A 26,765-nucleotide genomic window follows, 5' to 3' on the forward strand; every position below is an offset into this window, starting at 1 on the left:
AAACTGTAGCAAGCAGCCCAGTAAGTGACATCATTGGAATCAGGGTCTCTGTCATGACATTGCTGCTCTGAGATGAGGTCGCAAAAACCTGGTGACAGATTCCCTTTAAGCTATTGAGCCTTCCATTTTTTTGACGTCTGACACACACCCCTTTTCCACATGTCAGTATCTATAGTTATTGAGACACATGGGGCAGATCTTCCCCTTTAGCATCTAGAGTAGGTTGGTGCTTTAATAAATGCCATATTCGTTAATACGTCGCTGTATGTATATGTGGTTTTAGAAAAGCTAAGGCCTTAGTGCAATTTTTAGCATCTTGACACGAACAGCTTATATCAAAGAATTCTTCAATTTGTGGTGACAACCTGTCACATTAAACAAAAAAAACATTTTATCGTCATTTGGTATCTGACATTTACTACTCTGCATTCATTTTGCACAGCTTCTTTTGCTATATATTATAGTGTTGGCTTCATGTTTGACATTTTTTTTTATTTAAGAGCTCGATTATGTCACTTCTCCAAATTATAAAGGCTACAAATATTCCGTAAACAAGCGCTCTCCATAGACAAATACCTCTGATTTCAGCCTTTCAATCTCAGTGTCTTGGTCTTCAAGTTGTTGTCGCAGTTGATTAGCTGCAATTTTTTCTGTTTCTACAATTTGGACCAAGTGAATGTACTTCTGCATCAAGACCTCCCGCTCTATCAGGATGTCTGAATAGCTGAAAAGCAAACAGTATTTTATTTGGATTCTACCATATACAGCAGTATAGATCTACATTAAAGGGAATCTGTCACCCTTTTGTGTTCTTTTAGTTATTAATATGGGCATATCGGTGGCATAAATGTGAAATTAGCCATACCTGTATGCCTCCTGGATGAGGGGTCATTTGGCAAAAAATCCTCTTTAATATCTTCTATCTTCCAGGCTATGGGGTTGTCTGCTGCCCGGCAGATAAGCCTGCCTCCAGTCTTCATTATACAGGATTCCTCCTCCCTTTCTCTTCAGAGTCCATGTGCGGCCACAAATCTTGCGCATGTGCATTCTGCCTGCTGTCTGTCCCCTACACTGTGATGCTGCAGTGACTCTCCGCTGCTTGCGCACAGCAAATTGAAGCCTGTGTCCACAGAATGGCAGAACAGTGCAGGGACGGACAGCAGGCAAAATGCGCTTGTGCGGGATTTCCAGCTGCGCACCTGACGTCACATGGATACCAAGGAAGAGAAGGGGAGGAATAATCCTCTATAATGAAGACCAGAAGCAGGCTTATCTTCCGGACAGCACATGCCCCATAACCTGGAAGATAGAAAATATAAAAGTGGATTTTTGCCAAACGGCCCCTCATACAGGAGGCATACAGGTATGGCTCATTTAAAGAGGCAGTTCTCTACTCAACATGGTGGCCACACATCGATGTAAACCTCAAAGAAGGCTTTTTCAAATACCTTGTTTAGTCAATTGTGCCTCTGAGTGGCACTATCGCGGTCCGCTCATCCCCATCATGTATGCCCCCGGGCTACGTGAACTCTGAGATCTATTGATGTCACATTAACTTCCAGTTGACCTGACATCATCGAGCCCGGCCCCAGTCTTCCTGAGTGACTGAGCTGTGGGTGGAGTTTCACAGCACATCACAGCCCAGCATTGCTCCTGTTTGCGGCTCTCTGCAGCAAAGGAGAGAGTGCGAGATGCTGGGCTATCATGAGCGGTGAAACACTGCCCACAGCCCAGTCACTCAGGGAGGACTGGGGCCATCTCGGTGATGTTGGGTTAACTGGACGGTGATGTGTCCTCACCGGATCTCAGAGGTCACGGAGCCCGGGGGTCGAGGGATGGGGATGAGCGGACTGCAAAAGACTCGTTCTGAGACAAAATTGACTAAACAAGGTATTTGAGAAAAGCTTTACATTGATGGGTGGCCACTATGCTGTGTAGTGAACCATCCCATTAACCTTTATGCCACCTGTATTAAATAACAAAACAAAAAAAAAAACTGACAGATTCCCTTTAAAAAAAGAAAAAAAAAAAAGGATAATAAATGCTCACCGCTCCATAATGAAAATTAAGATGCCGTGGAGTCCTGGATGGGTGCCAAAGTCACTGGCGCAGCTCAACCAATATAATATACTTGAAAAAGAGGAAGACGATGAAGGCACATCCAACTCAGGAAATGGAGATCAAAATCAAAAAACCTTTATTCAGACAATATTAAAAAGTTTCAAATGTCGCTGAACAGGAAAACCTGACGCATTTCTGGTGTCTACAGACACCCTTAGTCATAGGAAGTTCAGTAAGAAAGTGAATGCACAGGAAAAGATTTTAAAGCTAAAGATCATATGACATCAATTAAAAAACACCTGCACATAATGAAATACCAGGCAAAAGGTACCAGAAAATAAAAAAAGGATTGAAGGAAACACCAAAATATAATCAAAACACAGAAAAATATAAAAAAAAAACCAACATGATTTTACATTGAAAGCAAAAGGGAAAAAAAATGTATAATTTTTTTTGCATGTGTGAAGCCTCACAGGTGTTGTTGCTGTGTCGGTGCATTACCTTCAGGGACTCCACGTGGCGGAACGGTCTGGTCACAGGTAAGATGTCTTCTTAGGATTGTCGTGACGCCACTCTCGGTATTGCGGTCAGTGGAGACCGCCAGGTCACTCCGGCTGCTTGCCTCCTTTGAACTATGGGCCCTCGATTTGCTACGTGGCTGCGGACTCTGTGGTGTTGTCTTGGGGGTTTGAAGTGCACCCTCAGGCAGGTTTGGCAGAAGAAAGCTGGATCTATCTCTGCACTGGGACCTGTTACCCGTGCGGGCCTGGTACCTGCCTTGCAGTCCCCTTACTTTGCCACCCCGTCGCTCTCTCTAGCCATGGGTAGATTTCGGGCGGCACTACCAGGTGACCAATCTCCCCCGTCAGTAGTCACTGCGCGTACGCTGTTAGATTGCAGCAGCTCCAGAGCCCTCCGTCTGCTCTCCCTGAGCTCCACACTAAACTGGCTCACTGCTCCTCCTCTCCTGTTCTTGCCTACGCAACCTAGCAACCAGGCTCTCTACCACACCCCTTGAGTGGACATGGAGGCCACGCCCCCTCCTGGAAGCTCTCAAGAGTCCTCCCAAAAGTACATGTGTGAGACCTGATTACTATGCGCCTGTGTAGTCACACCTCGGTCAGCCTTCTGGATTACCTGTATTGTACTGCCCCCAACATGGGTGCAGTACTCAGTGGTGCCTGACCAGGTCATGGGCGCCACATTCCCCCTTAGTTATCAGTTATCACCAGCACGTCCTCGGGCTGCAAGACAACATTTTAAAATGCATAAAACAGTAAAAGCATATAAAACATCATAAAACCACCAGGTACCATACATCACCACCCTCCACCCACAAGTCCGTTAACCCACCCAAAACCCTCTCAGGAGGCAGGTCACGGTCCTTTTAGCAACCAGGTCTGGACCATCCGCTTCCCCAGGCCTTTCCTCCAATCTTCCTCTCCCGTTGGCCGCACCTTCAGCCACTTTTGGCAGGATGTAGAGGCGGCTTTCGTGGTTTGGTGGTTTCAGGGTATACCTGGCCTGGTGGAGCCGCGCCTTCAGCCTCTTCTGGCAGGATGTAGAGGCGGCCTCCACAGTTGGTGCTGACCAGGTACCCTCTTTGTGGTGGAGAGCCAGGCCCCATAAACAGGCGTGCTCCCTGGTTGCAGGCGAGCCAGGCCCCATAAACAGGCGTGCTCCCTGGTTGCATCTCTGGGGTAACTATTTACACTGCGAGAGTTTGTGGCTATAGCCAGTTCATAGGCTTAAGGTTCATTTTTTAAAGTGCAAAAAGAAGTTTCTCACATTAGTCCATGTGGGCACATTTTTTGAACATTAACGTTGAAAACTTTTCAAACTGCTGTACTTCTTACTTTATTTCTTCACTTTACATGGACTTCTTGGTGACTGCAGGCTCCCAGACTACATACATGCTTGGGGCCAGTACTGTCAGCTCTTCATCAGCAGAGGGTGTTGGGCTCTCTTCATCCCAGCGGGAATACGGCAGCATTTCTGGCTCTGGGGTCAGCTTCTCAGCCTCCTGGCCTCCCCTCCCCCTTAGTTCTCCTGAGCACTCCTCTTGCGGCAGCGCTGGGGATGGATTTTTGTCAGCAGGCCAGGGTGTTGGACTTTTTAGTGTGGATGTTGCAGGAGTCTTCCTGTGGGCATGTGGAGGGAGCAGATACCGGTCCACCATCTCCTTTGGGAAATGAGCCTCTAGATCAGCCTTCAGCTTCCAGTATTCGGGGTCCTTGCCCAGCGTGAGCGGGAGGTCCAGTTCCTTAGGCTGGGGAGCGGTGTCTCCTCTGGCCTTACAGGCCGGGGTAGATAATTGTACAGTCTTGTCTTGGCGGGCTGCGCCCTGCGTGGCGGCGGCCTGGTCTTGGCGGGCCGCGCCTAGCATGGCAGCGGCCTGGATTGGAGTTGCTGCAGTGACCGGTTCTTGGCGGGCCGAGCCTAGCATGGCGGCGGCCTCGGTCAGCATCACTCCTGCAGCGTGGATTAGCGTCGCCGCGGCGGCGGGGTCTTGCTTGGCCGAGCGGGGCATCGCTGCTGTGGCCTGAGCTGGACGGGCCGGGCTGGGCGTCGCTGCTGCGGCGTAGATGGCGTCGCTCCTGCGGCGGGATCTTGGCGGGCCGCACCTGGCAGGGCTGCGGCCTGGATCGGCGTCGCTTCTGCGGTGGGGATGGACGTCGCTTCTGCGGTATGGATTGGCGTCGCTGCTGCGGCGGGATCTTGGCGGGCCGAGCCTGGCGTGGCTGCGGCCTGGTTCAGCGTCATTGCTCCTGGCGTCTCTCCAGGGACCGCGGGCATGGCAGCGGGGGTCGGGGCACTCGCGCTGGCAGGGGCATTAGATGACTCACCCCTCAGCAGCATCTCCAGTGTTCGGGCGGTCGCTGCTCCGCGTGTCGCTTGCCTCGCCGTCCACCTCTCATGGGCCCGAGCGATTCCAGCCATCTCGCTGAGTTCTGCGTGTGCTTCCCGGATCTGATGCAGCACCTTCGTCTCCAGCCTCTCACACCACTGGTCCAGCTCCCAGTTCCACCAGGCAGCAGAGCCCATCTCTGGATCGCTGTGTGTGAACGCCATCTTCACCGCGTCGTCGCTGCTCTCCTGATCTTCTCTCAGCAGCAGCAGGTTTGTAACTTCCTCTTGCAGCTTAAGTGTCAGTCCTTTCACTTCTCCAGAGCATTCCCAGCGTTCAGGGTCAGAACCTTCCTCCTTCCCTCTCACAAGGTCAGGACGCTGCAGGGGATCTCTGGGTAGCCACACCTCTTCGTGGGCGGTAACTTCTTCCAGCGCGGGCTTCTGTTGTTTTTCAGCGCGCTTTTCATGGTGGCAATATGGCGGCACTTCCAATTTTTCAAGCGGACCGCCCAGGCACATGGTCACCTGTCTGTACAGGTCTAGTCCTTATCCTGTTCGTGACGCCAGATGTGATGCCCCACAGGTGTTGTTGCTGTGTCGGTGCATTACCTTCAGGGACTCCACGTGGCAGGATGGTCTGGTCACAGGTAAGATGTCTTCTTAGGATTGTCGTGACGCCACTCTCGGTATTGCGGTCAGTGGGGACTGCCACTGCAGATTAAGGAATGCCTGGGGCTGATGGTGGGTGCAGTCAGTTGTAGTAGCCTCCCGAGAGTGAGGCAAGCCCCAGGGCCCTGTCTAAGTGTATGGCACCACAAGGCACAAAATGACTCAAACACAGCAGAATGACTTTCAGGGGTTTTACTCACTGTTGATGGCAGGGTGAGTAACCCGGGCGTAGCTGGGATGAACCAGGCTGGAACCAGTCGTCCTTCAGGCTGACTTGTGAGGGTGACTACTGACTCGCCTTCTCTAGCCCTTCTGTTGTTTGTGATTACCCCGACTTGCAGTCCCTACGGGGGTCACCCAGGGAAGTTGCTGCTCCCCTCGTTTCGGCCCGTTTGCTTGTAGCCTGGACCAGGTCACTCCGGCTGCTTGCCTCCTGTGAACTATGGGCCCTCACTTTGCTACGTGGCTGCGGACTCTGTGGTGCTGTCTTGGGGGTTTGAAGTGCACCCTCAGGCAGGTTTGGCAGAAGAAAGCTGGATCTATCTCTGCACTGGGACCTGTTACCTGTGCGGGCCTGGTACCTCCCTGGCAGTCCCCTTACTTTGCCACCCCGTTGCTCTCTCTAGCCATGGGTGGATATCGGGCGGCACTACCAGGTGACCGATCTCCCCCGTCAGTAGTCACTGCGCGTACGCTGTTAGATTGCAGCAGTTCCAGCGCCCTCCGTCTGCTCTCCCTGAGCTCCACACTAAACTGGCTCACTTCTCCTCCTCTCTGTTCTTGCCTACGCAACCTAGCAACCAGGCTCCCTACCACCCCCTTGAGTGGACATGGAGGCCATGCCCCCTCCTGGAAGCTCTCAGGAGTCCTCCCAAAGGTACATGTGTGAGACCTGATTACTATGCGCCTGTGTAGTCACACCTCGGTCAGCCTTCTGAATTACCTGTATTGTACTGCCCCCAGCATGGGTACAGTACTCAGTGGTGCCTGACCAGGTCAGGGGCGCCACACATGTTTTTGGGTATTTGTCTGTGTTTGATTTTATTTTGGGGTTTCTTGCAATCCTTTTTTTCTTGGATACCTTTTACCTGATATATCATTATGTGCAGGTGTTTTTTACTTGATGTCATTTGATCTTTAGCTTTAAAACCTTTTCCTGTGAATTCACTTTCTTAGTTATAACGAAGGGTGTCTGTAAACGCCAGAAACGCGTCAGTTTTCCTATTCCGTGACATTTGCACGCTTTTAGAATAGTCTCAATAAAAGGGTTTTTTTATCTTAATCTCCATTCCCTGGATTCGATGTGTCGTCACAGCCTTCTTCTTTTCAAGTATACATTAAAAACAGTTTTCAGTCTAGTAGTACTTTTAATTAACCGTATTTTTCAGTTTATAAGGAGCACCGGATGATAAGATGCACCCCAAATTTATAGGAAAAAAAGAGGTAAAAAAATTGAGGTCAGTCTTACAATCTGGTTGTGTCTTACCAGGTGCGGGCAGCAGCAGTGGTGGAGCGGGGTCATGGGAGGCAGGGGCGGTGGTGAAGTAGGGCGATGCTGTGGGCGGTGCGGCAGGTGTCCCAGATGCTTGCTGCGGGCGCTGTAAGGCAAACAACTTCCAGAAAGTGTCGGTGGTGTGGTCTTCAAAGAAATGGCACCTGGAGTCAGCGCGTTCACAGATGTTCTCTGCTCAAGATCTGATCTGCCGACACGCCACCTCCAGGCGCCATTTTCCTTAAGTCCACTGCTGGGACATCAATGGGCCGGAAGCGGCGCGTGCATAGACCAGATTTTTAGCTGAGAGCTCCATCTGTGCACGCGCTGAGTCCGACATTTTCAGGATGGGGCCTGTAGCTCCAGCACAGCACAACCCACAACCCCAGCACAGCACGCACAGCCCCAGCACAGCGCATGGTCCGCAGCCTCAGCACAGCAGAGCGCCCGCAGCCCCAACACAGCACAGTGCCCGAAGCAGTGCTCCAGCGATCCATCTCCAACACCCCCAGTAAGCAACATTCGGATTATAAGACGCACGTCTCATTTTCCTCCTAAATTTTTGGGAGGAAAAATGCATTTTATAATCTGAAAAATACGGTACATCAATTCTGTAAAATATTGCCACAGCCAAATCATAGCAAAAAGCAGACATGTGAAGGTCCAGAAGAAACGGCTGGACATCTAGTATTGCGTTTATTACCAATACAATGGTCTTGTTAACAAAGGCATTTTGGAGTATTAAAGGGAACCTGTTACTTGATTCATACTGTCCGAACCACAGTCAACAAGCGTCAAAGAAAGTTGTTCAGAATCTATTAGCACATTCCATCTGCCATGACCGTGCACTGTGGCCGCTGCATGGAAGCAAGCGTACCGCTATCTTATATGCTGGCATCCGCAGCTCTTGTTTTGATTAGCCAATAAGATGCAAAATTATCGTTGTGGCACGTGACATTGTGCCAGGCCAGCTAACCAAAAGAAGAGTTGCAGATACCGGCAGGTAAGAAACGCTTCCATGCAACATGTAAAGACCACTGTCATTGCTAATGGACTGGAAGATGCGAACTGCTAGGCCCCAACTCTAGTCAGAGATTATCTCCTGCACTATAGACATATATACTACTCTGAAATGCAGCAGTGGAGACACTTCATAGAATCATAAAAAGGTAGAGTTGGAAGAAACCTAATGGGCCATCGGGTCTAAGCCCCTGTGAATACAGGTTTTCCTAAATCATCTCAGCTATATGCTTATGCCATTTCTGCTTGAAGATTTCTAATGATGGAGAGCTCACTACCTCCCGTGGTCGCCTGTTCCACTCTCTGACTGCCATCACTGTCAGAAAGTTTTTCCTAATGTCTAATCTGAATCTCCTTCCTTTTAGTTTCATCCCATTGCTTCTTGTACTTCCTTGTGCTAATAAGAATAGGGTAGTTCCCTTTGCACTGTGACTTCCTTTCAGATATTTGTAGACCGCTATTAAGTCTCCTCTCAGCGTTCTCTTTTGCAAACTAAACATTCCTAGTTCTTTTAGCCGTTCTTTATTATGCCCCAGTCCTTTTCCCCAGTGCTATTTCCTAGTTCTATTACTCCCGTACTGTATATGCTTTTAACATTTCTTTTACCCAGATGTAGGAATTTGCATTTATCCCTGTTAAAACACCATTCTGTTTTCCTCGGTCCATTGTTCGAGTGTGTCTAGATCCTTTTGAATATGCTCCCTTTCCTCTCAAGTGTTGGCTACTCCGCCTATTTTTGTATCATTTGAAAGTTCTCCAATAATTCCGTTGTCGAGATCATTTATAAAGATATTACACAGCACTGGGCCCAGGACAGAGTCTTGTGGCACCCCGCTTTTGACCCCGCTTTTGACTTTCCTCCAGATTGATGTATATCCATCTAGAAGTACTCGTTGTGCCCGATCATTAAGCCAGTTGTGAATCCATCTAGCTGATTTTTTGTCGATTCTGTACTTGATCATTTTTTCAATGAGGATGTCATGTGATACTTTATCAAATGCCTTACTGAAGTCAAGGTCTACTATATTCACAGCATTCCCCTGGTCCAACCATTCAGTGATTTTGTTATAGAAGGAAATCAGTTTGGTCTGATAAGATTTATTGGTCATAAAGCCATGCTGGCTTTGGTTGATTAATGCCTTCCCATCCAGGTACCTAAGTAAATGTTCTTTGACAATTTGCTCAAAGATTTTTCCTGCAATGGAGGTCAGGTTTACTGGCCTGTAATTCCCTGGATCCTCTTTTTCCCCCTTTTTGTAGATAGGAACTACATTTGCCCTTTTCCGATCTAGGGGGAGCTTTCCAGTTTCCCATAACTTATTGAAGATTATGATAAGCGGTTCTATTATTATCTCAGCTATCTCTTTCAAGACTCTAGGGCATAAATCATCTGGTCCTGGGGACTTGGTTTCCTTTAAATTGGCTAAGTGTTCTCCTATCAATTCTTTGCTTATTGTCTACTTGTATTCCTCCTAACCATCAGTTATATCATGATTATTGTTGATGCTTGCATTAGTTTCTTTCTAATAAAATTATGTATGCTCGGGCAAGAATATTTGCATAATATATATATATATATATATATATATATATATATATATATAATCCATTAAATAAAGATTCTGCTGCCTTACCTTGCTTGGTGTATGGCCTCTACCCACTCATCTCGTTCCACCTCCTCCTCACATCTCAGTTCCAATGGCTTCTGGGCCTCATGGCCAAAGGTCACAGTGAAATAATGCTGTGAAGAATAAAAGATTGTTGTCACATTACACTAATCTGAACATTTATATCAAAGAGACATAGTACACCTTACAATATAATGGGGTCAATTTAGTTCTAATGACATTTCATTATGGCATGGAGGACAATCTACCAATTATCTAAATGACTGATCTTTAATTGAATAGAGTAATACAAGTGGATATGTTATGCTATTTGCCATCCTGGCTACTAAACACACAATGGCAAAATCTACTTATAGTAAAATACTTGCATGCAATATTCTTCTTGATCTCTACTGAGCAGGACTGAGAATGGCAAGTCAGTAAAGTCTTGAATATCTCGGCGCCACTGCTCTATTCGCATACCTCCTCATTGTGGTTGTGCAGCGAGCAGAGTTAGAGGACTCGGGACTGCAGTGTAGGGATTAGTAGGGGGACCTTCTATGGTATGTCTCCCCAATGATCATACATTTATCATACATTTCGTGCATAGGTAATAAAAGTAAGTAAATCCCTTTAAGAGCGAGCATTATAAACAATATCATAATAGTCTTTGGCCTAATTTAGATGTTCATGCTTTCTCTCATATGCAAAGAAAAAAAAATCCAGACCGATTTTCATCAGTGTTTTTCATCAGTAAAAACTGACACATGGGTGAAAAATACTATCAGTGTTTCATGAGTTGCTCTTTTGCAGGTAGGGTGGCATCCAAGAATGGAGCGACATTTTCATAGACCAATAAACTTCAATGGGTGATTTTGACCCGTGACTAGGTTCAAAAATGGACAGGTCTCCATTTTTTTTTTTTTATGGCCACCCAGTGCACAAACAACAAAAAAACAAACAAAAAAACAAACCACAGACAGCCCTAAGAACTATAATCTGTGTTCCATCTGTTAAAAATCGGGTTCGAATTCATCCATGTAAAATGAACTCATGAAATTGGGTAAAGTTTCGACAAGCCATTATCAAATGGTATAGTCTATTGGTTTGGTATGGGCGGGAAAAAAAACCTTGTGCGATCTGAAGGGGTTAAGTAAAAATGGATATGTATGCACATTTAAATCCACTATTACTGTTTATTTGTTGTAGTTATCATTTTTTATAGTTTGCACATAATCGGCGACCTTTCCAGATCATGAGTTATACAATTTCTGTAATCCTTGTCATTCCAACAGGAGTTAGTGAAGGAAACCAATGACTTCCACTAGCAGAATTTTATTTGACTTTGGCTGGTGTACCATGATGAAAGGGCTATTCTCATCTTAGTCATTATAAAGTTTCCGGGGCCTCAAGTAACATAGCTGATACCAGGAAAAAACGTTATTTTTATGTTGGCTGAGGCCCCTCTCCTTCTGGTCACATGGGTATGATATCAGCACAGGTCCTTCTAGTCAATTAGTAAACCGCTTCTATAATAGAATTAGCATAAATAACAGGGAGGATGGACAGGCAGGGGGCGGGAATCACTAGGAAAACCCACCCTGGCTATCAGCTGATCAGCAGCTGCTGCCATTCACAAAGCTACTCATTTTACACACTTTACGTGCTTGTGTTTCAAAACCTATACATCCTAGCTGACAACTAGAGGTATGTATAGAATCAGCCTGATAGTGCCAGTATAGCACTGGCTTTAGGTTATATAGGAAAATCCTGGTGATTGGTGCGCTTTAATGATAGTGGACGGAGATCATGTGTTGGAGAGTAATGGGTTTCTGACAGGGGTGCTGAAGAATGACAAGACAGTCCCTTTAAATTGCATTTAGGGTTGTGCACTTTGCTGATGACAAATAGTAATAAATCACAAGAAAAGGAATCCAACAGTTAAAAGTAAGCACTAGTAAATAGGTCTATCCCTCTTCATTCTGACTATAAATCATTTTAGCAAAAACACTTTGATGACTACAGGAATCTTCTCTACCTGATGACATCCTAAATGTACTGAAATCACGTAGTTTTTGTGCCTTGGTGACTGTTCTCACTATTACTAAAAAAATTGGGCTCCTGATTAATCACTGCCTTTGTGCCTTTTTTTCTGGAGTAAATATGCTTCCAACAATCATTATGTTTCAGCCTTATTCATTATTTAATTTGTGCCCTTTTTTTAAGCTGACTTTATTAATTTTAATTAATTTACAAGCTAGCTTAAAGAATGACAAAGAATTCGAAATGCGCCAGGTCTGCATTATTATGTATACAGGCATTTACTTTATGAATAACTGATTGTCAGGGTTACTATACGAATATTTGGCTTTTCTACCTGGGATACTTATTTTTTTAATGGATCTAAGGGAGCCCTGTATGATGTGAGCTGTGGCAAAATATATTAACTACATTATCCTGATTTATTTGATGCAATCAGCATAAACTGAATGACTTATTTGATACTACTGATAAATATCTTCCCCTGTGGATCTTTGCTAGATATGACGCATAGGGGGTTCATGCGATTAAAAAGGATTGTGAACTGTCCATTTTGCCCACATCAATAAGATTTCTTGTCCCCTGAGCAGATATGAAAACACAAGTATTGCAGTCAGCTATATAATGGAGGTAGTTAGTTTTGTCACAGACAATGTGTGAATAATCTACACAGATTACACAAGCCATCAATGCATTGAATTTAGAAATGTGAACAAAGGCCTTGATTATGATTTCTGGAATAAAACTGCTTGAAATGTCACTACATTTTGGGACTTTAGACATTTTTACACGAGTCCTGGCCAGCTCTGCCAATTTTATTTTATTTTTTTAAAGTGAGCTTCCCAAGGAGGGTGTAATTGAGAGCAACCAGTAAAATTCACCATAATTTACACCCAAAATGTGACATCAATTATGATGCGCCCCAGGGCCTTGGGGTACATGGTCCTGGGCCTTGAATCACGGGGACGTGTCACGGGTGGCCGGTGGCTGGTTCCGTCACCCTGGGGGTCACGTAAAAAAAGGAGAAATAAATAAAAATAAAATGTTTTTTGTGACGCCACTTGCGGTATGCGGCTATGTGGGGAAAGCCGCCGCTGCAGTCTCTCACTGCTGGGGCTGGTGGTATTGAGCAGCTTAGATGTTATGGCCCTCCGCAAGTAGAGCTAAGCCCCAGGGGAGGAGGAGGATGGTTGTAGTATCGCGAAAGTTAGTGACGTAGCGGTGTAGGAAGAATTCATACAACACAGGGGCTACGGTTTAATTTGTTCTGTACTCACTGGTTCTGTAAAGCTGCAACCCGGCTGGTGCTGGTCTCTTCCAATCTGGGCCGCAGGTAATCCGGTATTCCTTTGATCCCAGTGCCGGTGTAGTGACCTGGTGAGCTTTACTTCCATGCACCCGTCTGCTATTGGTGGGTCTCCATGGCCTGAAGTGTTCTGGGGTCCCCTCCTGTTGTCACAGTCCTGGCCCGTATGGCAGGCAGCTTGAATCTCTCTTGGGTTGGACCTCAGTCCCAGTTCCTGGGTTCCCTCCTTGCTGCTGTGCCCCAGACACGAACGTTGGTGAGAAGCCCTGACGATTCCTTCACCAGCCAAATTTATCAGGTGAGCTTGAAGCATCTTCCTTAACTAGGGCTCTGCACCCCGCCAGTGCTCAGTCCTGTGAGTACTCACACTGTACTCTCCTTGGCGACCGTACACCTTAAGCCCAACAAGCCACTTTACACTTTCTGTCTGAACGTCGACTTCTGACTGACCATCCGTCAAGATGTCCGTCTCCCGTCAACTCCACTGACTAGCCCCCCTCCTCCCAGGTTTCTGACTAGCGGATTGGATAAGTCCCGACCAATAAGTGGCCATCCATCAGATCAATCTCTAGCCTGTTCCCCATTCTGGGAAAAAAGGCATGGATGTGTGTGTTTGCATGGTATTTACCGGCACTGGTCTTCCAGGAACCCGGGGTTAGCGCTGCACCTGTTACTGGATGCAATACCCTGTGGCACCTGATGCCTCAGGGGCGCCACAATTACATCAGAAATGTCTTCCAGCTCCAGACTGATGCACAATTCTTGTGGTGGTGAACACCTATTAAGATTTTTGGTACATCATACTCCAGCGCACTGCACAGCAAAACACAAGTCTTAATGAATTGGTGACAATGTCTGAAAAACTTGATTGATCCCATATTCGCTGTAGCATTGCTCCAGGCTTCTCTGCAAGTGCTAATAGTACCATAACCTGGCGGCGTGTATGCATCACGGAGGTGCTGTGAACCTGAATGTCTGCTTTGAAGCTTCTAGTGTCATGAGCTTATTAGGGCATTCCAAAGACAGGTTTTATGGATAGCTGGAGACACAGGCATGTCGAGCTATTCACATATCTCAGCCCATGGGTGTTTCTCATGTGTCAAAATGGAGAATGACTGTTTGACACATGGTCAATGTGAAGAGGCTGTGCTATCTCCAGGAAGGAATCCTCAGAGAGAGAGGATTCGCTGGTCCCACCCGGACCATGGAAGAGGTTGTAATGCCTACAGAAAGAATCCTCTGACCAGGGTCAGTGTATGGAGGTTTCTGATACCTCCACAAGGTACCTCTGGAGAGTGGTGTGTATACTGACCAGGAACTGAGATAGCTCCACTGAGATAGTTCGGTGGAGAAGTGTATCTGAACCTGCGTGTTTGAACCGCAAGCTGTATGGACTGTGTAAGCAGGTGTCTGCCTTTAAGCCAGAAGAGGCTTTGTATTATATGACCAGGAATGCGGTTTGTGTGTTATTTAATAAACACATTAGACTTTCTATTTAAAGTGTTCCTGTGCACTACCTCAAACAACAAGCTGAGTGAGTAACCCCATCACAGTACCCAAAGGGCAAGTTAAGAGTATAATTTCCCAACCACTTCATTGCTATAAGACGCAATTTACACCCTTTTTTAAGACTGTGGTTCAAATAATAGATACAAATTGGGGAACTGTTGCTAGTCCAATTCTAAAACACTGATTCAAACAGCACTCAACAGAGTTCATGTGTCATGGAAAACCCTCTCAAGACCATATACAACTCCAAAGTCCATTAATTTAGAGATAATAGTCAGGTGACACATGTGGTTCTCGCAGATATAGAGTAGAAGAAGCTGAGAACTTTGATATTTATGAAGAAAAAGATTCTGCATAACATTCACTTTAGAATATTAATTCTAGGTAAATCCATGCTTCTTTGCTTAGGAGTCCAGTGGGCAGATCTACATAATGAGTGACGACTATCTCTGCGGGTAAATTAATAGGGGAATGTTAATTATGGAATGTAAACACTTCTAAACATTGAAAGACAAACTCTTAAGCACCAAAAGAATAAAAAAAAGTTATGTTGAATCTACTCAGCTGCCGGTAAATTAGAAACCGTATTCATGGTGACAGGTTCCCTATAAAGAGCTCTCAAATTAATGAAGTCTATACTGACAAATCCATTAGGTTAAATCACTCCCTTTAACTTTCATTTCATCCTAAATCTTAGCCAACAGATTAAGATGAAGTTTTGGTCTAAACAATGATGAATTTCACTGGCAATGCCTTACACTATTGCCTATGCACTTCATCCATCATCTGATCATGGAAGACAGGCTAGCTCGACGTCGAAGTATTCTTTTCGACTAACTGTCTCAGAAAGTGATTCGCAATCAGATTTTAATAGAAAGCGATCAATCTACAACATATTCCAGATGTTCTGCTATCATCTCACCAAGCACAACGTATTGGGTGCAGACAGCCAGATCCATAATGAAGCAGTCATCGTCCTACTCAGGGCCAAAAAAGATGCCAGCTTATCTATAAATGTACCACCTTGTCGAGGACGCTTTCCCCCAGAACAAGTGGCTTTATTTAAGGCATGCTGTTATAGATCTAGATGTGTCAAGTTGCTGCAGGAAATAAAGTGGGATGACGTCTGCAAGGAAAAGTTACTATCGATTAGGCTTCCTTGAATTTATCTAACTTTGGCCAACCACCATATTCAATGAATTATTTTGTGAGGTCATGGACACTTGCATCTCAGTAAAGAGAGTTTTTGGTAGGAGGTTGCAGTAGAGGCCAAAACCGCTTCACCACCACCTAAGGTAATCATTTTGTAATCCATAAATTCACACAAAATTCTCACAATGCATTAAAGGGATTTTTCTACCATTAAACATAGTGACAATATCCAATATATACATAGAAAGACAATTTAATTTATTTATATTATTTTCCGGACTACAAGACGCACCTTACTATAAACACACATCCTAGGTTTAGACAGCAGAAAATAGCAAATACATTTTTCCTATTAATTAAAACTTCCTTGGTGTTGTAAAGTGGAGAGGTCATTAGCACTAATTTACATCTTCTATGTAATATATAATAGAGATAGAGATTATATATATATATCTATATATATATCTATATCTATATCTATATATATATCTATCTCATAGATATATATATATATATATCTATATCTATATATATATATATCTCTATCTATCTATCTATCTATCTATCTATCTATATATATATATATATATATATATATATATATAGATATGGAAGTAGCGGTGAGTGTGTAATATACGCTCTCCTCTGTGTGTCACCGAGCACTTCCCGTTGGGTTCTCCGACTGGGTTAGGATAAGTGAAGAGCTGGTTTGTAGGGGTGCAGTGGTGCGCTGTCTGCAGAGTCAGACAAATCTCTTACCAATCGTAGGTGATTCCTTTATTAGAAGATTCTTAAAATCACACAAAAGGGTTTTCTGCTCCAAAAGTCGCCCGATGAAGACTTCAGTTTGGAGCTGATAACGGTTTCCTGTGTTTTAAGAATCTTCTGATAAAATGTAAGAGACTTCTTTTACTCTATGGACAGAGCATGCCTGCCCCCCCCCCCCCCCCCACTTACTATCGCTTCAGCACTTATTCCTGGGAAACCCAGTGCCGATATTGCTGGAATGGCGCTGCCATTGAAGGAGAGTATGGGTATTATTATTTTACTGTGAGGAGGCCTAGAGCTTAAGAAAGGTTGTCTGAGTAGTAAACAACCCTTTAATGATCAGAAGTGTGGAACCTGCTTGACAATTTTTAAAGATTCCTCCAATAGACCGCTGTATATTTAATATTAATATATGAGGATTTTTTTTGCTTAACTATGGTGTAAAACCTCACAAAAAATGATACAAAACCAGGGAGGAGAGAATAGGCTTTTATATTTTACCTGGGGAAAATATGTGGAATCAGAAGGGGTTGTCCTAGAAGTGGACAATCCTTTTAACTCTCGGACCTTTAAGGTCATGTGACTGCATGGTGTGGTAATGTAAAGTGTGTGCATGTAGCAGAGCTATATTTTTGTGTTTATGTCCATGTAGCACAGCTTTATGATGGTCTATATGTGCACGACACAGAGCTGTGTGTCTATATGCGCATGTAGAGATTAGCTTTATGTCTCTCTCTATGTGCATGTAGTTTGCATGTATCAGTGCTGTGTGTGTCTATGTGCATGTAGCAGAACAGTACACACACACACACACACTAGGTGAAATAAGTATTGAACATGTCACCAACTTTTTTTTTTTTAAGTAAATATATTTCTAAAGGTGACACTGTCATTAATTTTTCACCAGATGCCTGTAATAACCCATCCAATTCACACAGTCAAAGGAATGACACAGAGAATAAGTATTGAACATACTTAAAGAAATGTATTTAATAGTTGTACAAATTCCTTTGTTGGTGATGGCCGCTTCAAGACTTCTGTATGGTGAAGCTAGTTGCACGCATTGCTCAGGTGTGATTTTGGCCTATTCTTCCACACAAACACTTTTCAAATCCCAAAAGGTCCCATGGGTTTCTTCTAAGAACTCTGAGCATTAGTTTCTTCCGTAAATTTTCTATGTTGTTCCAACCTCCAAACTTCACTGTTGGTATAGTGTTTTTGGAATGATATGCAGTGCCTTATGACCACCAAACATGGTGAGTATTATGGTATCTAAAGAGTTCAATTTTGAACATGTATTTTAATCAGCAATGGAGTCTTGCGTGGTGAGTGTGCATACAGGCGGAGTTTATTATGTATTGTTTTTTTTTGTTTTTTTTTTGTTTTTTTTAAACCATTGTACCTGCCAATTCCAGGTCTTTTTGTAGCTCACCATAGATGGTTATTGCCTATTGTACAATTGTTCTGATAATTGTTTTCACTCCTCTGTCTGAAATCTTTTGGGGAGCATATGGTCGTGGCCAATTTATTGTGAAATTATGTTCTTTCCACTTCCGGATTATGGCCTCAATAGTAGAGATGAGCGAACCTGGGGTTCAGAAACAAACTTCTAAAAAAACAAAGTTTGGGTTCGAAGTTCAAGTGACTTACGAATGCAAACCACTCAAGCGAGCAATGCTGTGCTTGGGTACGATTGATGCGCAGCCCTGTGCATGCCATGTTTGAATAGTTTGCACTGGGGGTAAAATCATCGTGATCTAATGTAATGTGCACACACACACACACACACACACACACACACACAAAAGGTTGAAAACCTTCCTGCCCACCCTCCCCAGAATTGTTCTGCTTATGTCTGGCTGCATGTGGGCCCAATTACTGACATCCATTGAGGTTTGGTTCAAGTCAGGGTCACAAACTGAACCTTATGTAGGGTTCGACTGTACCCTGAGAGCTGAATCTTCAAAGGTTCGCTCATCTCTACTCAACAGTGCTCATTAGATCCTTCAGTAGTTTAGAAATTCTTCTATAAGCAATGTCATTAGTATATTTTTCAACATTAAGGTTGCGAAGGAATTGAAGCAGCTCACTGGTTTTACCCATTATGAGGTGTTTCTTGTGTGGCACCTTGGTAATGAGACACCTATTTAGAGGTCATCAGTTGAACCAGCTGATATTTTTCACAAAGTGGCAAGATTGCTTTTTAAGTACTCAGATTTCAGCTGGTGTCATTTTTCATTTTATTTAGAACCTTTTTTTCTTCATGTATACAATTCATTTTCCCTAGAAGTCCATTAACTTATGGACATCTATGGAAAAATTTATGTCAACAGCACCTTTAGAAGTAAATTTACTTAGAAAACTGATGATCTGTTATTTCACAAGCTGTATGTGTTAATATTTTGTTTAAACTTTTTTTCTATTTTTTGTTCAATTGCTATTTACTTGCAATACCACAGTATTGCAGTATACAATATAAATTGCGATCTCCTTTGAAGCTGAGCCTCTAGTAGAGAGTACCGTGATTCTGGCAATGGGAGTCCTTTAGCAGGCCACAAGCTGCCATGGTAAACCAGCAGCGCCCTTTGCTATTTAAATGCTGCTGTCAGACACTGACAGCAGCATTTAAAATGTTAAAAAACAGCGATCGTGGCTAGCGCGGATCGCTGCCGTTACAGGCAGATGTTGGCTATTTATTAGAGTTGGCATCTGCTTTGTGTGGAGCAGGCACAGATCTTGACCATGCTCCAAACATGCACACACTGACCATCATGGACACATATGGTAAGGTATGTGCAGGAAATATGTAACAGATAAAATACAAACTACAAAAAAATATATATATATGAACACACAAAGCTCAGGTAACCTACAAGATAACCAAAGGAGCTCTGAACTGAAGCACAGATTGGTGACATACTACTGGGGGTCCAACCTCTGGGATTTCCATCGATCACGAGAACAGATATTCCAAGTCCCTTATCAGAACGGTGCAGCAGTTGAGTATTGGCTCTGTTTCTTTTAAAAGCTACAGAACAGACAAAGAATGAGATGGCCGAGTGCTTTACTGCAAATCTCAAAACTGTTGAATGCCAAAATGTGACCACCACTCCATTCAAGCATGGGACTAGGAACTCCTGTATTCAGCAGTGGGAACCCCAGTGTTCAGCAAGGTATTGCCCATTTTATAAATAAGCAAGACTAACTACGGTGCCTTGCGAACGTATTCAGCCCCTTTGAATTTTTCAACCTTTTCTCACATTTCGGGCTTCAAACACAGATAAAAAATAATTTTGTGGTGAAGAATCAACAACAAGTGGGACACAATTGTGAAGTTGAACAAAATGTATTGCTTATTTTAAACTATTATAAAAAATAAGAAACTGAAAATTGGGGAGTGCAATATTATTCGGCCCCTTTAAGTTAATACTTTGTAGTGCCACCTTTTGCTGCGAATACAGCTGCAAGTCGCTTGGGGTATGTGTCTATCAGTTTTGCACATCGAGTAACTGAAATTCTTGCCCATTCTTCCTTTGTAAACAGCCCGAGCTGAGTGAGGTTGGATGGAGAGCGTTTGTGAACAGCAGTTTTCAGCTCTTTCCACAGGTTCTCGATTGGAATCAGATCTGGACTTTGACTTGGCCATTCTAACACCTGGATATGTTTATTTGTGAACCATTCCATTGTAGATTTTGCTTTATGTTTTGGATCATTGTCTTGTTGAAAAACAAATCTCTTTCCCAGTCTCAGGTCTTTTGCAGACTCCAACAGATTTTCTTCAAGAATGGTCCTGTATTTGGCTCCATCCATCTTCCCATCAATTTTAACCATCTTGCCTGTCCCTGCTGAAGAAAAGCAGGCCCAAACCATGATGCTGCCACCACCATGATTGACAGTGGGGATGGTGTGTTGAGGGTGATAAGCAGTGTTGCTTTTACGCCAAACATATCATTTGGCATTGTGCCCAAAAAGTTCGATTTTGGTTTCATCTGACCAGAGCACCTTCTTCCACATGTTTGGTGTGTCTCCCAGGTGGTTTGTGGCAAACTTTAAACAACACTTTTTATGGATATCTTTGAGAAATGGCTTTCTTTTTGCCACTCTTCCATAAAGGCCTGATTTGTGCAGTGTATGGCTGATTGTTGTCCTATGGACAGACACTCCCACCTCAGCTGTAGATATCTGCAGTTCATCCAGAGTGCTCATGGGCCTCTTGGCTGCATCTCTGATCAGTCTTCTCCTTGTTTGAGATGAAATTTTTGAGGGATGGCAGGGTCTTGGTAGATTTGCAGTGGTATGATACTCCTTCCATTTCAATCTGATTGCTTGCACAGTGCTCCTTGGGATGTTTAAAGTTGTGGAAATCTTTTTGTAACCAAATCCGGCTTTAAACTTCTCCACAACAGTATCACGGACCTGCCTGTTGTGTTCCTTGGTCTTCATGGTCTTTGCTTTAAACAGAACACTGAGACCATCACAGAGCAGGTACATTTACGGAGACTAGATTACACACAGGTGGCTTATATTTATCATCATCAGGGATTTAGGACAACATTAGATCATTCAGAGATCCTCAATGAACTTCTGGAGTGAGTTTGCTGCCCTGAAAGTAAAGGGGATGAATAATATTGCACGCCCCAATTTTCAGTTTATTCTTTTTTATAAAAGTTTAAAATAATCAATAAATTTCATTCAACTACACAATTGTGTCCCACGTGTTGATTCTTCACCATAATATTAAAATTTTTATCTTTATGTTTGAATCCTGAAATGTGGGGAAAAGGTTGAAAAATTCAAGAGGGCTGAATACTTTTGCAAGGCACTGTATAAAATGTCTTCAGAATAGAGCTTTACATTAAAAGATGGATGTTTTAGGACGATACTCCCTCTGTCTTGGATGTAACAAGATGTTCAGTTGCTCAGGACGCCTTTCTGTGAACCAGAACAGAGGTCCCAAGAAAGCTGAAAATATGTTTTGTTCTTATAGAAACCATCCTGTGTTATAACTGAATTATTTCATAGGGCTCAGCCAACACTGATGGGTGGGGAAATTTCACATTTCTACACACACCCCTGTGGCTCTTATTGGTGCACAGTTCTGAGTAGTCATTTCTTTGTTTAAGATACTATATAAACTGGTCACATGATTTAATAAAGCAGAAAATTTCAGTACATCACAAAGCGTGTGTGCTACAATGATTTCCCAAGCAGTTGTAAAACAAATTTTACTAATTTGGAGTTCCAATGGCATAGGAGGAGTGTATTTCGCTCACAAATACTACAAGTGCTGTCTACAGTGTTAACCAAGCTACTTCCTAGGGAGGCAGATTGCTGCATCAACTTCCATGTAAAATGGACTGATAGGAAAGAACCCCTTTAATCCATGCACTTGTGAGCTGCATGCCAAACAGTATATCGCAATTAAATACTACCCTCAGGGCCGCTCCACTCCCATCAATCAGCATTAAATAGATTTTAATCGACCATCTGATACTGATGTTTGTAGAAGTGATGCTGACACTAAAATTGATGATTTCCCACCATTACCATTAGCTCTCCTGATATGTCTGTTTTAGTACATGCTTGCACTCCATGGCACACCTTTTCTTACAACCCTGGATTGTGCCATTTTTCTATAGTTCTTACTTAAAATGAATGCATAAATTGACAATTGGATGTTGCTACTAACTCTGTCAAGAGGCCCGTGTACCTTCACAGTTAGCACGGATTGGACAATATTAGGCTGTGTAGAAACACCTCCAACTGGCAACACCCAGGTGTTCATGTATTCATGCATTTTAAGGAAGAATAACGGCATGATAGAGCCATAAAAAAAAATCTTCAGAATTGATATATTTTTTGTAAAGTATTTACTAAAGGCTACTTTACACACTGCGATATCGGTCCCGATATCGCTAGTGTGGGTACCCGCCCCCATCTGTTGCGCGACACGGGCAAATCGCCCGTGCCGCACAACATCGCCCACAGCCGTCACACATACATACCTGTCCGGCGACGTCGCTGTGACCGGCGAACCGCCTCCTTTCTAAGGGGGCGGTCCATGCGGCGTGACAGCGACGTCACTGAAACGTCACTGAACGGCCGCCCAATAGCAGCGGAGGGGCGGAGATGAGCGGGACGTAACATCCCGCCCACCTCCTTCCTTCCGCATAGCGGCCGGGAGGCAGGTAAGGGGAGCTTCCTCGTTCCTGCGGCGTCACACGTAGCGATGTGTGCTGCCGCAGGAACGAGGAACAACCTCGTTACTGCTGATGTAACGAGATTTGAGAATGGACCCCCTTGTCGCCGATTAGCGATTTTGCACGTTTTTGCAACGATGCAAAATCGCTTATCGATGTCACACGCAACGGCATCGCTAATGCGGCCGGATGTGCGTCACGAATTCCGTGACCCCAACGACTCCGCATTAGCGATGTCGTAGCGTGTAAAGCCCGCTTAAGACTTGTATATAAAGTAGTTTACACATAAGAGCAGATGGAACCATGTAAGCTCGTCTGCGGTTTCCAGCTCCAGTTACATAATCTTGGATAACCCATAGAAGACATTACTTGGCTGACTCTTAGAGTTTTGGCACATATAGGCCATTCCATTATGACCTCCAGTAATAAATAAAGAAAGAGCAGGTCCACACGCTCTGTGGCATCTAGCTTATTGGCATCAATTGGAGCTATTTATTTCACTAAAGTGGTGGAGGTCTGTTCTACAGGATAAAAGTTTATAAACTGATCCACATAAAGTAAAACAGAACAGCACTCACCATATATTTAGCATCAGCTGAACTGTATCCAAAATATAGTGCAGAAAAAAACAAAACAAACGAAAAGTGGGGCAGAAAGCATATGTGGCAACGGCCGTTTCAAGCGGTTATGCACATTTGGTCCTGCAGAGGAGGAAAGCCAAAAAAAAAAAAAAAAGTCCCATGGCATAGGTGCCGTGGGCATCACCTTCTGTTTTTTCTCCACTAGGTTTTGGATGAAGTGAAGTTGACGTTCAATGTATGGCGAGTGCCACTCCGTTCCTCTTCGAGTAATTAGGACCTTGTTTTTCCAGATTCTATTAACTTCCAACCACTTTCCTCCCATCCATTAGGTTTCAATACCTGTTCTGGCACAAGATATGGCACATATTGTATGAAAGCTCCCAATAGGCGGCTCAGCAGTGGGATGGCAGTCTAACACATTTCCAGTTAGTCATTTTACAATATTACAGAGGAGGCAGCTGTTTAATAGAAACATCCAGACAAGATCACATACAAATGCGTTATACTTGAGGCTTATAAAATCTCTCTAGAAGGCAGAGAACAGCCAGCCTAGGACTTTGTTTAGATGTGCTAAAGACCAAATTTGCTTGTGTAAATGATACTGTACATGCACGGCTTTCTGATATAGACATTCAGCCCAATATAACATGTCTTAGTCATCCTCAAGCCTCAGAGCATTGAACACCACATACTTTGTAGACAGATTTATGGAAAATGGCAACAGCACTATATCACATCACAATGTTGCGTCACATGCTGTAATGTTTAGTACTGAGCTGATATGGTTTTGTAGATCGGACACTATTCAAGAAAAAACGACAAATTTTTGGAACAAAAAGAGTTTTACATAAGAAATATGATGTACAGCTCTCATTTCGGATGGCGCATGTCTGGTGAAACTAGGACTCCTGACCTGGGGGAAACGGACGTTCCCTTGCAGAGTCAACATGGACAATAATTATGAGACACTGTTGAATTCCCTAAGAATAGCTCTTTGTGAAAGTTCTCCTCTAAATAAAAAAAGCCATCACTTTATAAAGTCCATCTGCTCTACCTCTGTTTAAAAACAATGGCCGCAATTCATCAGGACCGGCATGTGTCACAACGGTCTTGATGATGGGGAGTGTTGGAGTACGAAGCACCAGGTTCATTACGTGGTGCACATGTGGCACCCCAGTGGTCCAGTTGCCACAGTAGCATTGTCCTCCTCACAGGGGGTGATGTTATGCCTGGAAGCAAGAAAGGGGTCCCCCACGCTAGGTAGCACCAGGAGTCAACACTTTCCTGACTCCAGACCAGAAGGGGGAACTCAAAAACCCGGTTTAAGGGAAGCTTCCCTATACATTCTGGCCTGGGGGAGGGGTCAGAAAGAGGGAAGAGGAGAGCAGAGAAGAATCAAGCAGACAGCCTTTAGAGAATGAGCCTGGGGAGCGGAGCAGGAACAGTGCTTGCCCTAGAGCAGAGCGCTAGAAAAAGGACGCCGGAGTCCTTGGTTGTACGGGTGCTGAAGGCCCGACAGCTGAATCCGGAGGGACGGAGACTGCATGTCTTCTGACCACACAAAACGCCCGAAGCACAGCAGCATAGCAGAGGCTGGAGTCGCTACCAGAAGAGAGGCACCTATAAAAGGCTTGCACCGCCTACCATATAATAATAAATCTTTATTTCTATAGCGCCAACATATTCCACACTGCTTTACAATTTAGGAAGTTCATTTACAAACAAATACCAGTTATAGAAAATACAATAATTAGAGTATGGAAGAAAAAAAAGACAACCCTGCTCGTGAGAGCTTACAATCTACAATGAGATGGAGGGGGAGGACAAGGTGCAAGTGCTTATTTACAATGACAATCCGACCATCTCAAAGAAATGGGGGATAGATAAGGGATGCCTTAACCCTAGAACGCATACCTGGGGCCTCACAGGCCTTCTAGGTTACTTGTTTTCTATGGTTGCGCGTTCTAAGGTTAACCAGTCAGCCAGAACCATGAGATTTGGGTGCAGTGGAGTGTGACGTGGAGTTATGTTCTGAGAAGTTGTGCAGGGACTATAAAAATTTAATTTGACTAGGGAGTGTGATAGGCCACCCTAAAAAGATGTTTTTAGGGAGTGTCTGAACCTTAGTAAGTTGTGATTCATCCTAACTTCTTGGGGTAGAGCGTTAGAGGGGATTTGTGCAGCTCGGGAGAAGTCTTGGATCCGGGAGTGGGAGGTTCGGATAAGTGTGGATGTTAGTCGAAAGTCATTTGCAGAGCGTAGGGAATAGGTAGGGTGATAGACAGAGAGGAGGGTGATGATGTAGGGGGATGCCGCACTGTGGAGAGCTTTGTGGGTGAGAACAAGCAATTTGAGTTGGATCCTGTGATATATGGGCAGCCAGTGCAATGACTGGCACAGAGAGGAAGCATCCGAGTAGCGGTTAGCTAGGTAGGTGACCCTGGCTGCTGCATTAAGGATGGACTGTAGAGGAGAGAGTCTAGTTAGGGGGAGACCAATTAATAGAGAGTTACAGTAGTCGAGGCGGGAGTGTATCAAGGCCACGGTGAGGGTTTTTGTAGTTTCCATTGTGAGAAAGGGGCGGATTCTAGAGATGTTCTTGAGGTGCAAGCGACAGGAGTGGGCAAGAGATTGTATATAGGAGTGAAGGAGAGATCGGTGTCAAGTATAACACCCAGACAGCGAGCCTGCTGCCTAGGAGTTATCATGGTGCCACACACAGAGGGAGATGTTGGGTTTAGGGAGGTTAAAAGATGGAGGGAATAGAAGTAGTTCAGTTTTGGAAAGGTTACGTTTCAGATAGAGAGCAGACATGACGTTGCAAACTGCAGTCAGGCAGTCACTGGTGTTCTGTAGAACAGCAGGGGTGAGGTCACGGGATGAAGTGTATAGTTGTGTGTCATCAGCATAAAGATGGTCTGTCCAATTGGGGCAGTGTAGAGGGTGAAAAGAAGAGGGCCAAGGACTGAACCTTGAGGGACCCCAACTGTGAGAGGAAGAGGAAAAGTTGTGGAGCCAGCAAATGATACGCTGAATGAGCGTCCAGAAAGATAGGAAGAGAACCAGGAGAGAGCAGTGTCCTTTAGGCCGATTGAATGGAGCATAGAGAGAAGGAGATCGTGGTCAACACAGTGTCGAAGGCTTCAGAGCGGTCAAGAAGAATAAGCAGAGAGTGGTCACCGTTACGTTTTGCTGTCAATAGGTCATTGGTCACTTTGACGAGGGTAGTTTCTGTTGAGTGTAGGGGGTGGAAACCAGACTGTAAAGGATCAAGAAGAAAGCGAGAGGAGAGGTAGCGGGTGAGGCGAGAATAGACCAGGCGCTCCAAGAGTTTGGACATGAAGGGGAGATTGGAGACTGGTCTGTAGTTGTTTGGGCAAGAGTAGGTTTTTTTAATAATGGAGTAATGATAGAGTGTTTAAGGGAGGAGGGGAAGATACCAGAAGAGAGAGAGAGAGAGAGAGAGAGATTGAAGATTTTAGTTTGGTGAGTAGTGACGACCGGAGAGAG

General features: G+C 44.3%; 1 protein-coding gene across 1 annotated transcript in view; it reads right to left on the reverse strand.

Moving 5' to 3' along the window:
• Nucleotides 1-26,765, reverse strand: part of RASGRF2 (Ras protein specific guanine nucleotide releasing factor 2) — a 429,820-nt gene that overhangs the window by 181,583 nt on the left and 221,472 nt on the right. The window contains exons 2-3 of the mRNA XM_075325142.1: nt 9,727-9,833; nt 577-724 (exon numbers count right to left, since the gene is read on the reverse strand). Coding sequence (XP_075181257.1) covers nt 577-724; nt 9,727-9,833 — 255 coding nt within the window. The remainder of the gene's footprint in view (nt 1-576; nt 725-9,726; nt 9,834-26,765) is intronic.

Source organism: Anomaloglossus baeobatrachus, chromosome 1 (genome assembly GCF_048569485.1).
Source record: "Anomaloglossus baeobatrachus isolate aAnoBae1 chromosome 1, aAnoBae1.hap1, whole genome shotgun sequence".
NCBI lineage: Eukaryota > Metazoa > Chordata > Amphibia > Anura > Aromobatidae > Anomaloglossus > Anomaloglossus baeobatrachus.